Source organism: Tribolium castaneum, chromosome 9 (genome assembly GCF_031307605.1).
Source record: "Tribolium castaneum strain GA2 chromosome 9, icTriCast1.1, whole genome shotgun sequence".
NCBI classification, from domain to species: Eukaryota; Metazoa; Arthropoda; class Insecta; order Coleoptera; family Tenebrionidae; genus Tribolium; species Tribolium castaneum.
In genome coordinates this window covers 4,213,820-4,229,634 of record NC_087402.1, presented here as the reverse complement: position 1 = coordinate 4,229,634, position 15,815 = coordinate 4,213,820, and the positions used below count along the sequence as shown (strand labels likewise).

General features: G+C 43.1%; 4 protein-coding genes across 7 annotated transcripts; 1 reads left to right on the top strand and 3 right to left on the bottom strand.

Annotated features, from left to right (window-relative positions):
• Window positions 1-388: 388 nt before the first annotated feature.
• On the bottom strand, window positions 389-3,769 carry LOC660654 (uncharacterized protein). Of its 2 annotated transcripts, XM_015979607.2 has the most exons (9): window positions 3,525-3,769; window positions 2,610-3,119; window positions 2,250-2,562; window positions 2,029-2,201; window positions 1,785-1,985; window positions 1,596-1,739; window positions 1,467-1,541; window positions 1,090-1,362; window positions 389-1,046 (listed from the first exon to the last, which is right to left on the bottom strand). In XM_015979607.2, exons 1-9 carry the CDS (start codon window positions 3,606-3,608, stop codon window positions 519-521), a joined length of 2,301 nt encoding a protein of 766 aa, XP_015835093.1. In that variant the 5' UTR covers window positions 3,609-3,769; the 3' UTR covers window positions 389-518. The 2 variants fall into 2 exon arrangements, with proteins under 2 accessions (XP_015835093.1, XP_008192059.2); XM_008193837.3 differs by lacking the exon at window positions 1,467-1,541.
• Window positions 3,770-5,761: 1,992 nt separating this feature from the next.
• Window positions 5,762-7,424, bottom strand: ND-42 (NADH dehydrogenase (ubiquinone) 42 kDa subunit). The gene is made up of 5 exons (XM_966758.5): window positions 7,109-7,424; window positions 6,681-7,062; window positions 6,256-6,631; window positions 5,979-6,093; window positions 5,762-5,931 (listed from the first exon to the last, which is right to left on the bottom strand). Exons 1-5 carry the CDS (start codon window positions 7,322-7,324, stop codon window positions 5,809-5,811), a joined length of 1,212 nt encoding a protein of 403 aa, XP_971851.1. The 5' UTR covers window positions 7,325-7,424; the 3' UTR covers window positions 5,762-5,808.
• Window positions 7,425-7,473: 49 nt separating this feature from the next.
• On the top strand, window positions 7,474-8,850 carry LOC660474 (uncharacterized). The gene is made up of 5 exons (XM_966702.4): window positions 7,474-7,768; window positions 7,815-7,976; window positions 8,023-8,288; window positions 8,337-8,536; window positions 8,651-8,850. The coding sequence occupies exons 1-5, from the start codon at window positions 7,606-7,608 to the stop codon at window positions 8,799-8,801; spliced, it is 942 nt and encodes a 313-aa protein (XP_971795.1). The 5' UTR covers window positions 7,474-7,605; the 3' UTR covers window positions 8,802-8,850.
• On the bottom strand, window positions 8,792-15,730 carry LOC103312732 (sushi, von Willebrand factor type A, EGF and pentraxin domain-containing protein 1). 3 transcript variants are annotated; one of them, XM_015979336.2, is made up of 22 exons: window positions 15,217-15,730; window positions 14,946-15,077; window positions 14,645-14,900; window positions 14,417-14,593; window positions 14,219-14,365; window positions 13,989-14,171; window positions 13,730-13,942; window positions 13,228-13,680; window positions 13,055-13,176; window positions 12,893-13,007; window positions 12,604-12,822; window positions 12,457-12,548; window positions 12,083-12,401; window positions 11,876-12,037; window positions 11,503-11,826; window positions 11,015-11,456; window positions 10,612-10,968; window positions 9,981-10,564; window positions 9,575-9,928; window positions 9,288-9,527; window positions 9,055-9,240; window positions 8,792-9,011 (listed from the first exon to the last, which is right to left on the bottom strand). In XM_015979336.2, the coding sequence occupies exons 1-22, from the start codon at window positions 15,595-15,597 to the stop codon at window positions 8,848-8,850; spliced, it is 5,622 nt and encodes a 1,873-aa protein (XP_015834822.1). In that variant the 5' UTR covers window positions 15,598-15,730; the 3' UTR covers window positions 8,792-8,847. The 3 variants fall into 3 exon arrangements, with proteins under 3 accessions (XP_015834822.1, XP_064215226.1, XP_064215225.1); XM_064359156.1 differs by lacking the exons at window positions 14,946-15,077; window positions 15,217-15,730 and having other exon boundaries at window positions 14,227-14,365; window positions 14,649-14,785; XM_064359155.1 differs by lacking the exons at window positions 14,946-15,077; window positions 15,217-15,730 and having other exon boundaries at window positions 14,227-14,365; window positions 14,645-14,784.
• Between the last annotated feature and the right edge of the window lie 85 nt (window positions 15,731-15,815).

Below are 15,815 nucleotides of genomic sequence, written 5' to 3'. Positions count from 1 at the left end.
AAAGCGGTGATTAAAATATTTTTTATAACATTATGATAAATTCACGAAAGTTTCCGTGAGGGTATGGGCTTTTTCTCTATCATTTTTATGGCATTTTGAATATTTTTGGAATGCCATTTTGTTAAGCACATTTTAATCTTTGTGTCTTAAATCTCATTTTACGTTTATGAAAATAAAAAAAAGTATTAATAAAACGAGATACTAAATGTGAGTGGGAATTGCAAAATAGTACTGGTAAATCCTCTTTGATGAGTTCACTAATTTTCTTTTTAATACCAAATGAAAGTAACTGCAATACTGTATTTATTCATCTAGTAATCGTATTTGATGCGACTTTCAGGGAAGATTCATGATTGTCCACACAACCAGCTCATTATAAAACACTTAATACAGTTAAGTAATACTTTATTTCTTTCCCTACACAACATTGCACTTAATGCACTATCTTTAAAAAACATGAAGACCTCAATGAACACATTACGTCACGCCATGTCGCTCTAGACATGAAAATGCGTTTGTCATAACGGCCTCTGCCTCTTAAACAAATCATCATCGATATCATCAATATCCGCTGCATCCGTGTACCCGGAATCGTCATATCTCGACCTATCCGGAGTCCTAGTGCACCTGCTCCCCGCCGTGGGACTCCTAGTCGCCAGCCTCAAAACCGGATCATCATACCTCCTCGACACCAGCGTGAAATCGTGATGCGCATCCACCAATTTTTGCAACCTGGAAATAAGCTCATAGTCGGGCATTGGCAACGCAACCCCCAGTATTTTAGCAATCGAGGCTTTGAAACTCTGCAGCTGGGCTTCCCGGCGTTGGACTTCGGACAACTCATCCTTGACTCGGGCCAACTCATCTCGCAACAGCTGCAGCGAGTGTTCGCTGATGTTGCGCTCCTGCTCGATCGTGTCTCCCGTTTGCCGGACTTGGTCCTTCAGCAGGGTCACTTTACGGTTGTACTTCGTACGGAGAGTTTCGGACTCGATGAGGCGTTTTTGCAAGTCTTCGATTTTGCGGCCGCGCTCCAGGGCAGTGATCTGCAAGAAATCAAAACTTGAGGAAACCTAATCGGGGGGAAACCTTGTAGTCGGCGGCTTCGGCCAGTTGCGAGTTCAAATCCCTGATCTGTGATTTGGCATCTGAGAGTTGCATTTGGAGGCGGTCCACTTGTTTGACCAATTTTTTTACTCGCATGTTCGCCTCGTCGCGCTCGTTTTGCAAAAGGCACTTGGTCTTGATATTGTCTTCTTGTAAGGCTAGTTTTCGGCGGAGGAGGTCGAGGTGGAGGTCTTTTCGTTGCACTTGCTCTCTTAAATTGCGGACGCGGCGTTGCAACTGGTACACCAAGGCGGTCTAAGAATGGGGAAATCATTAGTAATCAGTTTGGGGTTTTGGGGGAGTTTGGACTAGCAGTGGCGCTTTCTTTGCTAACTAAGTGTGTTTTGCTAAGGTCTTACTTCGCGTAACGGTATGTCATGACAAGTTCGTTCACGACGTAGCCGGGGCAAAGTCCCGTATCCACAGCAAAGCAGCTACCACACAAACATCGATTATTTGGGTTAAGGGCTGCGTGAAACGGGCTTTACCTTATCAACCAGTTTATCGCTCTCGAGACGTGATAGCTGTTCAGCCCGCAGGAGAAGCGACTCAGTGTGGAGGTCCACACCGATGTCGTGAGAAATCTCATCCATGTTCAAAGCACGAGCCAGGCGGTCCAAGAAGTTCATAAACTAAAAAAACATATTTATTGACTCTAGTGCGGTTTTTAAAGCCACCGTGGTTTTGTCCCTCTTCAGGCCATCCCTCGACAGCTCCATCGCGCTGATCTCAGCATCGGCTTTATGCAGTCTGGCCTCGAGATGATTCTTTTCATCTTCCAGGGCACGAATCCGCGAATTCGCCTGATCGTAGAGCGAGCTTTGCCGCGTTAATTGCTGACTTTCGTGGTTCAATTTATCTTTCAAAGCCTCAATTTGCTGGAGATTTAAAATGAGACGCGCTCAAACACCACCACCTTACCGTTTCTTTATCTTTATTATCCGTAAGAATATCCCTAATCCGGTCTTTAATTGCACTCTCTAACGAATCGACGAAACGAGACGGCGTACTCAACAGAATCGAAAACGATTCCAAAGTGTGTCTGTGCTCGCTTTGCAACCTTTGGATTTTTTCCTCCCTAATTTTCAATTCGTCTGATGAAAAATAAAAATAATTCAGGGGCTAGACGCGCGATTTACCACCTCTAAGCTGACAAATTGCGCTTTCTTGTTGGGCGATATTCCCGCTCGCCGAGCCCAGACTCCGATTGGAAAAAGCCAATTTCTCCTTAACTTCGTTCAAATCACGTTCTAGGACTCTTTGCTGGATTTCGAGAGATTCTTTCTCCTGACGTAACCGATCGATTTCTAATACTTGAGCCGCCGATTGTCTTTGCAGACACTCTTTGTCGGCCAAAGTCCGGTCCAGACTCTCCCGACACGTCCGCAAATCCAGCTCAGTACTCGCCAAACTGTCCTGGACGTTGTTGGAGCGGTTCCTCAACCGCGAAGTTTCCTAAAAAATACTCACACAGCTAGGATTAAAAACCGATGTGACAGTACTTGGACCAGTTCGGAGGCCTTGTGCACGATTGACTCGGGGGTGAGATGCGTGCTCTCGGCCAGATCTAGACCCAGAGCGACCGAGAGCCGCCGGATCAGGTCCTGGAGCTGGAGCCGTGCCGACTCCTTTTTCTGCTCTTCGGAGTTCAAGTCGAGCTCAAGCGCTCGCACCTTCTTCTCCAGTTCCTTGGTTTTGTCTTCGTGGTAGCGATTGTCGCGCTGCAAGGTTTGAATCGCGATTTCGTTGCGCCCTTGGGCTGCGAACAAGTTGCGTTCGCGCTCCTCCAGCTCGTGGACGCGCTTTTTGAGCGAGGCGATGATGGCGTTCTGGCGAGCTGCTTGCTCGCGCAGTTGGTCCGCTTCCACTTGGAGGTCTATACATCGCTGGTCGCGACTTCGCAACTGGCTTTTCATTTCTGATAACTCCGAAGTAAGGCGGTCGCGCTTGTATTTAAGGGCTGCCAGTTCGCTACGCAAAGTCGTGGTTACGTCTACTTCTGGATCGTCCATCTGTAAAGGGACATGTCAACTACCTACCTCTCACGGTTGATATACACTGACAAATTCCGTGATAGGGACGCATAATGGGGATGGAACCGCGGGTTGAGGATCAATTGTGCGCGCACGGAAGCCAAACTAGGCCATTTGTGATTTCCAAAATTCGGAATTTTCGGGAGGGTTTTACAGTTTTAATTAAATGTGAGCGGAAATTGAAAAATTGGCCCCAAACTTTCTTAATTAAATTGATGATAAATCGATGACCTGTTTCAATCCGGTACCATCTGACGAATGATCCGATTTTTATGGCGAAATTCTTGATTAAAAATAGCTCGGTTTGGTTGGACGCTTCGGATCGATAGTGCATTGCAACCCTTGTGCATACAAACAATTTTCCCAAAACTATTCGCAACTTACCACGTTGTCCTTGCACAGCACTTCGAATATTTGCCAATCCTCTTCCGTATTTCCCGACGTGACGGACTCAGGAGGTGCAGCCATGGTCGCTTATTAAATTTGAATCACCCATAAATCACAATTAAACTCGACCAGTGTTCGTAAATAATTTCAAAATCGTACAACAATGCTCCAGCTAAGTCACGCCATCTGTGGCCGTATAATCGATATATCCAAGGAGCCCGTCCTCAAGGGGGAATAAAACACTTTGTTACTGGTCTAGTACTATATTTGCGACTTTTAATACAGTTATTTCTTGCGGTCAAGTCTTAAAAGACTGCGGACCGACTCGACGAATCCTACGGCGAGGATCACAGCAGTGAGTCCTAGAAGGAGGCGGTCGGTGGCACCGCCTTTGAGGTAAACGGGAACGCCGTCCTCACGTTGGAATTTCTCGTAGTTGCGACGGAGGTTTTCCGGGAGGCCGTTTGAGTAAAATCTCTTAAAACCACTCTGGAAGAACTGCTAAGTATGTGGGGGAAGTGCTATTTTCCTACCTGTGGTTTTATGAAATGACGGAGACTTGATAGTTTTGGAGGCATTGTGTAATGAACTGATTGAAGGAGAGACTAATTACGAATGATTGAGTTGTAACAGTGCCAAAATTGTTTCAGGTGCTAAGTTGGAGAAAGAATTTAATTATAGTATAGATTTGATTGTATGAACCGAACCTATTTTCTACCTTAGAAAAAAATTTAGATTTAGAAATAGCATTCATAATGCCAACATTCGTCATAATACTCAAATTTCTATGCCTTAGTTTAGTTTATTCATCTTTCAACGCTTGCTAACTTACAATGGTGTTAAAGTTTTTAACTTCACTGTACTCTTTCAGTTGACTGTTTCGGTGAATAAATTTCGTACACTCTACAAAGATTTCTTGTTCTCACATGGTTAATTATGGTTTTCATCATCGCATGATACATTTCCATTTCCATATTTACTCTTTTGCTTCTTCCTTAGTTTTAAGTTTTCTATTTGTACCTTTCTTATTGTTTAATATTTTTTATATATTTTTATATATTTTTTTTGGGGTTGAGTTTAATAGTCTTCGACTAGTCTTCGCCCCCACAGAGTATGTATATTTATTTATTTATATTTATATTTTATTTTTCTTTAATAAAGGCCTATTATTATTATTATTATTATTATTAATCCATTTAGGTAGTCAAAAATTTCGTCAATCGGCAATAATAGTTCTTCAGTGCATAGGAAATTTTTGCAGAATTTAAATCATTTTAAATCAGTTGTTACAACTGAATATGTAAATAATTAAATAATTACTCGTATATTTAAACTGTTAGAAGTATCTTTTATTTAGACATAAGCAAAGCAAACCTTTTAAAAAATAAAAATATTAAAAGTTGGTTGTATGACTTTGAAATAATTTCACTGAAATTATTTGCAAAGGATATAACATTCAGCGACTGAACCTAAAAATGCGCCTCCCTGTATAGTTTTCACGCAGGTACCTCAAAAAAAATGCTAAATGACGAAGTCGTAACAAAAATCAATGAATCAGAGACAAAACTCTTTGTTGTCCACCTTGCAACAATAGTTATCTCAGTTTATATTTTTTGTTGGTGACGTTTTATCCATTTCCTTACACAATTAATTGTGCCGTTTTATTTTATTCAGTGATCCGACTTGAAAAGATTTCTAGAGAGAAAAGGAAGAAACAATCCGGATTAAAGGGTTAGTTTGCAATACTTAATGGCATATATTGTTCTAATTTCATTGTTTTTTATTTCAGTAAGTCCATTTAGGAAGATGATGGGTTGGGACTTGCTACAAACTGTAGCAGAAGATGCCACAAAGGTCAGTGAGAAATTGATTTCGTTTCTAATTTATGCTATAAAGATAAAAATACTTTATTTTTATTGCCCATTTCGAAATGAGATGTTGGATATGTGATACTGACATATTGTATTGTTTTTTTTTAATCTTTAATATCTTGTTGATTTCTCTTATTAAAAAATAATTCGAATTTTTGTGCTGTTTTTTATTTCTCAAGTCAATAATTAAAACTCTATTCCTTTCATTTTCTAATAAATCTTTGTTAACGATATCCTTATTTCTTGACAAGAATGGAAGAATGCTCTGAAATATGTAGGTATTGCTGGTTGCATTTTACAGGCGTAAAATTATGTTTTAAAACTGTGTAAATTCAGGTTGTTTTTTTCAATAAAACACGTTAATACTTAAAAACAATTTTATTTATCTCCTCAAATTAAATATTTAACAATTATTTCGCTAAATTCCTCTCTCTCAAAGGCAGTGTGTCACGGTGGGGCAGCGATATCTTGAAAAGTACCCCCGTATCACCCATATCGGTATTAAACCCACGCTGGTAAACCTCTCCAGGTGCCTATAAACATAGGATTAATAAAAAAAAGTCATTTTTTCCCAACTGACATTATTCATAATATCGTGATAAACTTTAGCATCTTCAGCATCAATCACCATTTCCGGTACGTGATGAAGTGGGACATTGAAATAATTCATCAAATCATTCTTGTGATCAGCATACCTATAACCAAAATTACAATTAAGCGAAACCCAGACTAAAACTGAATTTCTAGTGGGCTGTGAAAGCAATTAAGTTGGCAACCCCTCGACCGAATTTGCCAATTAATGTTGCCAACTTAATTTCAGTCATAGGCCACTCATATTTTTTCGAAAATTGTTTTACTTATTTCTTAGTGCGCCCCAATCTTCTTCAGTGTGTCTCCTCCAGTCTTTACACTTGGGGTCATGAATATCGTAATTGTCGAAGTCAATGCGCTCAATATCCTCCACGACAATTTCAACCTCGCCCCCTTCAGACCAATCGTAAATCAAAAGTTCAGCGTGCTTGCTCAACTCTTTGAGATATTTCTGTTTGTAATTTTTTTCCATGACTGATAAATATTGCGGCGTCAACACTTGCGTGTTTTTTTCGAAAGGTAGGGCACGTTTCTTGATATTCTCCTGGACTTTATTGACGGGAACGTCCAGATAGATTAATAAATGCGGGCGCAGGAGCTCATTGATTGTGTTCTGGCGGACTTCGTAGTAGCCTTTATAGGCTGGAAAAAAATGATAAAAAGTGCCGCCACTTCGCGCTTACTCCTTTACCAGCCTTAGACAAATACCCTTGACTGAACATTGCCTCAACAAACACAAAGTCTGAGTAGCAACACCTGTCAAGAACGACGCCTTGCCCGGTGCTCAAGACGTGCGCCAAGGCGTCGATATATTGCGAATATTTCGTATTGTACTGCATGAGCTGGAACGTAGCAGTGTTCCGGTGCTTGGGCGTCCGCAAAAAGTCTTTAACATCGAAACTCCGGCACGATTCTGGCAACTGTTCATCCAACTGCCGCAAATCGTAGCCATAGTCATTGATGTAGACCATGTCCAAGTTGGCTTCAGGCATGTACAACATGTCCAACTCCTCGGCCAATTCCTTGGCGAACTTCGACTTGCCAGCGGCCACAGGCCCCTCAACCACCACGATCTAAAACACCCATTTACCAAAAACTGGGGCACGTTTCAATGCCCACCTTTGAGTTTTCGTCAAGTCGTGATGTTGTCCGGTCGGTCCAGTAATTCAAAATCGTGTAAGACTTCTCCTTGTAGTTCCAAGGGGCTGGTTTCGGGGGCCTGTCATCCTGACCTCGCAGCAATTTGCCACTGATAAATCGCACGGACGTGACTTCCGTCTTTGCAAACAAACTCTTGTTGGCCAAACGCACCCCGATACGAACCAAATTTGCCATTTTTGGCCAGATTTTTCGAAAATTTGATGTTATGTAAAATGATTTGACGGCTGACAGATGACACTTGCGTAGTTCTTTCGACCGCGCTGTATTGGTACGAATGGAGCGGAATTCAAAAAATAAATAAATAATTGTTTGAATATTGAATATGCAACAATGAGTTTAACTATTTGTTGCACACGTGGGGGCTAAACACACTTTTGGGAACAAACCACGCGTTATTTTGAGACTTTGTTTTGTTATGGGCGTGGGACGCGTCACCTGTCAATTATTGGTAAAAAATGTCGGACCGGAAGAAGAAAATCGTGCTGTTGGACGGTTCTTTCGGCTTCCAGTTGAGTAAGTACGTCTCAAAATCACTCGATGGGGACCCTTTGTGGAGCGCCAGGTCTTTGGCGTCGGACCCGGAGGCTGTCATTCGCGTCCACTTGGATTATATCAAAGGTGCCCCCATGTGACGACTTCCGCCCATTAACCCGCATTATTTTAGCCGGTTGTGATATAATAGAAACAAATAGTTACCAGGCTAGTGTACCGGGTTTCATGAAATATTTAAATCTCTCAAAGGAGGAGAGCTATAATCTAGTAAAAAAGTCAGTCGTTTTGGCAAAAACCGCAATTGAGAGGGCGCAAAAAGAGGGAATTTTGCAAGGTAAATGCTACACTTGTCTGGAGTTTTTACGCAAAAAATTGGCTAGGTGACGCAAAACCGCTGATTGCTGGTTCAGTGGGGCCTTATGGTGCTTATTTACACGATGGGTCTGAATATAACGGTTATTACACCGACAGGATTTCAAGGGAGGAGTTTGTAGATTATCACAAGTCGCGAATTGATGCTTTGATTGAGGGCGGGGTTGATTTACTGGCAATTGAGACAATTCCGAGTAAAAAAGAAGCGGAAATTATTGTTCAGTTGATCAAAGAGTATCCAGATATCAAAGCGTGGCTTTCATTTAGTTGTCAAGTATTTAACAATTTTCGAAAGTCATTAAATTGTTTCGGTGATTTCTAGACCGAGGGGGCTTGCACAGCACACGGCGATAATTTCAAAGATGCCGCAACCTCGTGTTATAAACTGAATCCAGATCAGATCCTTGCGGTGGGGGTCAATTGTATAGCCCCCCATGCCGTGGAGCCCCTCTTAAAGGAAATTACCGACATTCCCTTGATAGTTTACGCCAATAGTGGGGAGAAATATGACCCCGATTTAGGGTAATTGCAACCGATCCAAGTGGCCTGCGATTTTGAAATTAAGTTGGCAACCCAACTTAATATCACAATCGGCCGCTTTGAACAATTTAATTGAACGGCGGTGGTATTTTATAGGTGGGACAATAATTGCGAAAAGCTGGAGGAATATGTGCCAGTTTGGCTAAACTTGGGGGTGAAATATATCGGGGGTTGTTGCCGAGTGTGCGATAATTACATAACGAAAATCGCAGATGAGGTGCGCAAGTGGGAGGAAAATAACTCGTAAAGCATTTATTCGATATCTCTACATTTAATAAATCTTTTGATAAAGTTTAGCAAGTCTTATCTTTATCTCCTATCCACGTGCCTGTGCTGTCACAGGTCAAGACGTATTGACCTTTGTTGGGACAAATCAGTGTCACTTGATCTTCGAAAAGATAAGAGTTTCCAACAATGATCGTGGCCTCATTGACTGAAGGCTTGCGGCAGGATTTTTCTAAACAAAAACAAGATAAACTAATTTTTTTAATTTAACTTACTGGAACATTTGGCTCGCATTCGACTCCATCGCCCATTAGCCAGGCATCGGATCGTACCATCGCCAAAAATTTTGTACCCATCGATACAGTCAAACTTTACCATATTCCCGAAATGGTACTTTCCGTTTTGATCGGGTTCGGTTTTTACCACCATGTTGTGGTATTTTGGGGTGGGACAGTCGACCGCTGAAAAATTGCACGTAACTCGCGTAATTTCAATTTTGTGTTGGTACGCCTGCAAGTGATGTTGGGTTCAGTCCAGTACCCGTCGATAATACAGGACGTGGAATTATCCCCAAGTAACTTATAACCAGTGCGGCACTTGTAGAAAATTGTATCACCAGTGCCGTTCCCGACCTCGTACAACGTTTCGAGAATCACGTATCCATTATCAGGGGCCGTGGGGACTTTAGCGACATCACAGCTCAGGGTTACACTGTTGAGACATTTGGGCGGCTCAAAGTCCCAAGTCCCTAAAAATTTAAAACAATTTTTTTTACAATCAAAAATTAAAAATTACCATTTTCCTGGCACGTGATCACATTCTCGCCCGAAATATTGCTTTTGGGGTCGCAAATAACCTCGACCTGGGTGCCAACATCAAAAGTTGATTCATTTTCAACGAAATCCTCGTAGCTATGGTCCGCAAAAATGGTCAAATTGCTATTTTCCGGTTTTTTGAATGCTGTACATTGGAGGCCCACACACGTGGGTTTATCGGGGTACCAAGTACCATTTTCCGTACATTTGATGGTACCATTGCCCATCAAATTGTAACCATCGTAACACCGATAGGTTACACTTTCGCCGAAATAATATTTGGTGCCGATCGAGTAGGCGTTCCGGACGTAGCCAGGGTTACCACAGTATACCCCTGGAACGCAAAATTTAGTCACGTGACTATAAAAAAGTGGCAAAAGTGTTACTTTTACAGTAGGGTTCGTATATTCCCTCCCATTTGGCCGCTTTAGTGCACTTGCGCCCCTCTTTGTACGCCTCATGACTCAAGTAGAAGCCTTCGTAGCAGTCATAGTAGGCTACGTTATCGGCTATGTTGATGATGCCGTTATAGACCGGTTTAGGGTCTTCGCACTTGGCACAAAACGTGGAATTTTCGATTTTGACGTTGCCTTCGACGTGGTTTTGCGCCTCAGGCCAGCCAAAAACATCGCCAAAGGCCACTTCGTGGCAGTCTGTCATATGTGACTGAATCTCGTCGACGGTCAATTGTTTGGACCAAACGTCAAAGTAGGCCATACGGCCCACAAAAGTCTCTGATTGGCTGAAATGCCCCCCTAGTATGTCCTGTTCCTGGCCTATGACCATGTTCCCGCCGCCTGCGATTTCGGATCCGGTGGCGAGTCCGGGACCACTTTTGATCATTTTGCCGTCAACATAGAGCCCGAAAAGGCCTTTATGGCTGGTCCAGGTGACACACAAGTGGTGCCATAAGCCGTCGTTTAGCAAAACATCAGTGACGGCGTATTGGTTGTTTACGTACAGCACAAGTCTGGAATTTGGTGTAAGAACGGAATTTGGTTTTGCGGTATTTAATACCCGGTGTAGTCCGTTAGAGTGAACGCGTTATCGTAATTTTTCGTTGCGTAAGAAAGGAGTGTTCCGTAATTGAAGTTATCCTTAGTTTGGAGCCAGAGACAGGCCGAGATTTGGGTCAGGTTTTGCTCGAAACCGTTCAGTCTTATATAATCGGTCGTGGAAAATTTTTGAAAGTGTAAGACGTAGTCGGATTTGCGCTGAAACTCGCACTTTTTACCGTAGAAAAATCGGGGACAGGCGCACTCGAACGAAGAGGTTTGGCTCGAGCAAGTGCCCCCGTTTAAACACGGGCTGTCTTGGCAATAGTCAATTTTTTGGGCGCAGTATTTACCCGTGTAGCCCTCCGGACACACACAGCTAAAATCTCATTGTTTTCACAGCCACCAAAATCAATTTTACGTACTTGTAGCTACTTTTGGTGGCATTTGCCTCCATAATATTCACACAGATGCCGTTCCCTTGACACGGCTTGTAATCACAAGGCAGAATATTGCACCGTTTCCCGATAAAACCCTCCGAGCAGTGACACTTAAAGCCGTTGAGTTCGTCAACACAGGTCGAATTATTCTCGCAAATATTTGTACTGCAGTAGTTTAATTTTATTTCGCACGTTTCGCCCCCATATCCCGGGGGACACCAACAAAAATAATCATCGGGTTCGTCACGGTGGCACGTGCCGTTATTTAAACAAATCAGCAAACACTTCTCCTCATTTTCCTCACACAACTGACCGGTGAAGCCTTTAGGGCACAAGCACACGAAGTTTGATTTAACTTCTTGGCAAATTCCGTTGTTAAAGCACGGGTTTGAGTCACAAATTCGCGTCTTGCGCTCGCAATGAGACCCTTCAATTTATTATTTTTTTTCCTAATTTAATTTGATTAATTTTACCTATGTAACCCTCGGGACAATCACACGTGTACTGAAACTCATTACTGGGGACGCACTTGCCGGCGTTACAAATGCTGGGGTTTTTGGCACACATTTCCGCGGCTGTTGGCACACATTGCCTGAAACTGGTGGCTTTGGGGGCCAGCGTGGTGTGCCCTTTTGGGCAGGGTATGCACCTCAATTGCCCGAACTCCGATTGGTAGAAGCCCACGTGACAGGAGCGGCAATAGGGCCGCAAAGTCGCCCGCTCTATTGTCACACTCGGATTTCGCCTCGACTGCCGGAAGATCTTCTTGCGAGCGTGGGTTCCCGGAGGACACTGTTCTACAATTACGAGACTGTCAAAATCCAACGGTGTCCCACAGGACCCCACCTTTGCAATCGCCGATTTGTTTGGAGTGAACCTTGCGAGTCGAGTGATTTTTCGGACATGGGGTACACAGGCTTTGGCCCAATTTGTCGCTGAAGGTGTCAAAAGGGCAGCTCTGGCACCGGTTTCGGGTCGTGTTGTGAAACGTTCCTTTGGGACATTGCACTAAAATGCGACTTTAGGGCAAAAAAACTGGAAGAGAAGTGTTACCGCATCGGCCTTTCCGCGGAACGAAACCAGGAGGGCAGAAAAATTTCGGCTTGTTGTAATGGATGGAAATGTTGTGTGACCCTAAGTTGATGTTTTGCGTCTCTTGGGTGTGATTCACATTTTTGCCTTTGACTTGAAATTTGACGTTGATGCGTTTTTTCTTGCCACGTCTTCGATGTGGCACTTCATCAGTTGTCTCTCTTTTAATAATGTTTGTTTTTTCTTCTTCCGGATCGTCAACACAGGTCGTGTCAGTGTTCACGGTACAGTTTTCCTCGCATGATGTTTCTTGGAGTGTTATTTTGATATCATTTTCGAGCTAAAAGTCAACTTTATTGCAACAAAACTCAATCGAGAGTCACTAATTTAATTACATCATTAATTTTTTCGGTGTTGTTGCAATTATCAATGTCTGATTCAACACTAACGGTGCCGTTTTGTTCAATTTCGTTGGGTATTTCCGTCACTGAAAAATACATGAATAGAATGGGTCCCCGGGTTGTGCCTTGTGGCGCTCCTACCCGAGCATTCGGGGAACATCAAGTCCTCCTGACTGTACCAAACCGAATCTGAATTATTGCACATAAAACGTGTGGAATTATCATCTGGAGTTTCGTGCGGTTGTGAAAGTGGTACTGCGTAACCCTCCTGACACGTTATGACACATTGCATACCGTCATTGAGCGATGAACACTCGCTGTGGCCATAAATCGGGTCCAACAAAGCCTCACATTGAGCCTCTGATGGCATTATGTAAAGTTTTATTACGTAGCAAGGTCGGTAAGTTTTGAGGAAAAATGCGGTATTTACCTTCAACCGTTATATTAATTGAGCAAAAGTTGCGATTCCCGGACGCGTCGGTTGCGGTGTAGGTTACCGTGGTCGTACCAAGGGGGAAGTACCCGAAGTCGTGGCTATGCTTGATCTAAAACGATTTTTTTGTAAAATTTTTGTGTGGGTAAAAATCCATACTTGGACATTCCGTGAGTTGTCTAAAATATTTGGTTCGTCCCACGTGATGTTGGCCCCCCCTTTCTCATTGGTGAGGTACGTCGGTGGGCTCACACAGCTATCAATAACCGGTGGTTCCTCATCTGTGTTAAAAAAAATGTCAAGAAAATAAACTAATTATTATTTAAAATAACCTTTAATTATGACGTAAAAGCTACATTTGGCCCGATTATGAAACGCATCCTGCGCGAAATAAGTCACTTGGGTCTCCCCAATCTGAAACTTGTAACTCCCAACATCCCTAATGCTCGGTTTCATCCACACTGAAACTTCCAATTCGGCGTTATCGCTAACTTGGGGGTGGTTCCACGAGACAGTGGCGAAATTTTTGCCCGGTTGGGTGCTCGCTGTGATATTTTGCGGGCACGTTATTTCCGGCGGTTCCTTGTCTTTGCAAACGGTACTCTCGAATTTCGAGTCCCATAGGCCGTGGTTGCTGGTACAGGTTTTTTCCGGTGGGCCTTCCAGGACGAAGCCCGGGTTACAGGAAATTTTGCATTTTTTGCCATAGGGTTGTTTGCCTATGGTGCACGATTTGGGCTCGACGCGCCCGTTTTTGACCGGTGGTAGCTTGGGACACTTGATTTCTGCAAAATTGGGTCTAGTGAGCTGTTCCAGTGGTTTTAGATGTAGTACGTTTGCATGAAGTCTTAAGGCCGTCCCACCGGGCTAATGGCAGGCAGGTGCGTTGGCTTGAACCAATCAGGGTTTTGCCGTCTTGGCAAGTGAACGTGCAAACTGTGTCCACTGGGAGGTTTTCCTCCGTTTCGTTGTAAGTCACTCCGAGATCGCTGTGCGAGCATATCATTGACCCATAAGCTGGAGGTGGCAGTTTCGTGCATGTTTTCACTGGAAATAAACGTCACCACAGTATAATTATTGATGAGTGGTGAACCTTGACATGATGGTTTATCGCCACTCCATGTAGCGTTTTTCTGACACAATCTGATACTACTTCCGACTAGAGAGTACCCAACTTCGCATCTCACGCCACACGCACTGTTCAAAACGTTGCCACAGTCCCGCTTTTTGACGAAATAGCCGTGCTCGGGGGTCGACATTTTGGGACACTTTAGTACTAAAAGAAAAAGTCAGGCACTTGTCTAGTCATCAGAAAGTTGGTACTTTTGCACCGATTATCTTTAGTCGGTACGTATCCAGTCTTGCAGGTGCAGTTCTCGACACTGAACGCTGGCGGAGTGGTCGTGTGGTGCATATCAGGGCAAGGGCGACACAAATTGAGCCCATCTGAGTACTGCCCGACAGGACATGCTAAACATTGCCTGTAGTACCATCAAATTTTTCCCAAAGAACCAAACTCACGTGAGCACGAATTTTTGAGCCCGGTACCGTAGTACCCAAGCTTGCACATGCAGGAGTAGTGCCCTGTGGTGGTACCACACGTGCAAAGGGCGTTTTTATCGCAACAGTCGCCATCGTCGCACAAATTGGCGCAAGGGCTGTTTATACCTAAAGGGATATACTCACCACTTTTCAAATCTATAAATACAAGTTTAGGGAAAGTACTACCACATATGACATGGTACTAGCCTACATGCAAGGCACGTCGAGCCAAACTTTCAAACTCTTCGAAACTGTCCAACAAGTAACTGTAAATTTCGCCCGGGGTCGAGGCTAACTCGTACAGTTCTTTGTAATTCCCGTTTGCTATTCCTATGGTGAAAATTTTGACTTGGTCTTTTTTCAATTCGGCGGCTAAAGGGATGGGGTCACCGCCGTTTGAAAAGCCGTCAGTTATCAGGAAAAGGACTTTTTCCGAGTCGTTGCGACTCTGTGTGAAAATTTCCTTCAAAGAAAAAATTAAAACGAGCAAAAAACACACTCAAGGTACTTTTGCCACTTCGAATGCTTTTAAAGTGTTGGTACCGCCACCTGTGTACTCGATTTTGCTGAGGAGTTTGCTCAAGAGGAAGCATTTGTTGTTCTCTTTTCGCGGGTCGCTTATCTGGTCGATATTTTTGCTCTAAAAGGCACATTTTTTATTTCCTAATTTCTCATGATTGTTTGCAAGTTATATTCTTAAACGACCAAGTTCATAGGCTTTTTTTGGAATTGTGATGGATTTTTTTTTGCGTTTTTGTTGTAAAAATCTATTCACTTACGACTGAGGAGCTGAAGGTGGCAATTGCGACCCTTGTGTGGTTGTAGTCCACGGTGACGTCGCTCAGCAGTTTTTTGACGAATTTGAGTTCGCTTCTGAAGTTGGTTTCGCCGACGCTCGACGAGCCATCGATGAGAAAAATGAGTTCTAGCTTTTGTGTGTTTTTGAAAGTTTCGATGTTTTTCTTAAAAATGTCCCCCAGGACGTCCACTTTGGACTTAATGATGGAGTTTTCGAGGGAGTTTTTTGGAAGTTTGATTTTTTTCACTCCGAAATTGAGAAACTCACTGTAGTTGTTTAAAGTTTCCAGTGTGATCTTTTGGGTATTTGCACTCGCCGAGGTTAATAACACAACAACAGTGACGAAATAATGGCAATGCATAGTGTCTAACTCTCTTGCTAACTAATCTAATCCGGAGTCTTCCTTCGGGATATGACTGGTGGTTATCATATGCGTGCCACATGGCGCTACAATGTTTGTCTTTGTTTTTTCTCATTATCGGCGTCTTTTATTTTTACTTTTAAAGGTCTCTTAATCTTTTATTGAACCATCGAAATTAACAGTGTGATAATTGCAACTCAGAATTGAGATCATCGCGT

Bases quoted from the DNA above. Each gene is read 5' to 3' on its own strand.
- LOC660654 (XM_015979607.2), bottom strand. From the start codon at position 3,608: ATGGCTGCACCTCCTGAGTCCGTCACGTCGGGAAATACGGAAGAGGAT. The intron at 1,363-1,466 runs GTAAGACCTTAG...CCCCATTCTTAG, and splicing joins ATGACATACCGTTACGCGAA to ACCGCCTTGGTGTACCAGTT. The intron at 1,047-1,089 runs GTTTCCCCCCGA...GATTTCTTGCAG, and splicing joins CCGAAGCCGCCGACTACAAG to ATCACTGCCCTGGAGCGCGG.
- ND-42 (XM_966758.5), bottom strand. From the start codon at position 7,324: ATGGCAAATTTGGTTCGTATCGGGGTGCGTTTGGCCAACAAGAGTTTG. The intron at 7,063-7,108 runs GTGGGCATTGAA...TGGGTGTTTTAG, and splicing joins GACTTGACGAAAACTCAAAG to ATCGTGGTGGTTGAGGGGCC. The intron at 5,932-5,978 runs GTCAGTTGGGAA...CTATGTTTATAG, and splicing joins ATCACGATATTATGAATAAT to GCACCTGGAGAGGTTTACCA.
- LOC660474 (XM_966702.4), top strand. From the start codon at position 7,606: ATGTCGGACCGGAAGAAGAAAATCGTGCTGTTGGACGGTTCTTTCGGC. The intron at 7,769-7,814 runs GTGCCCCCATGT...GCATTATTTTAG, and splicing joins CCACTTGGATTATATCAAAG to CCGGTTGTGATATAATAGAA. The intron at 7,977-8,022 runs GTAAATGCTACA...AAAATTGGCTAG, and splicing joins AAAAGAGGGAATTTTGCAAG to GTGACGCAAAACCGCTGATT.
- LOC103312732 (XM_015979336.2), bottom strand. From the start codon at position 15,597: ATGCATTGCCATTATTTCGTCACTGTTGTTGTGTTATTAACCTCGGCG. The intron at 14,594-14,644 runs GCTAGTACCATG...TTGTATTTATAG, and splicing joins TCGACGTGCCTTGCATGTAG to ATTTGAAAAGTGGTGAGTAT. The intron at 13,681-13,729 runs GTACTACATCTA...CCAATTTTGCAG, and splicing joins CCTTAAGACTTCATGCAAAC to AAATCAAGTGTCCCAAGCTA.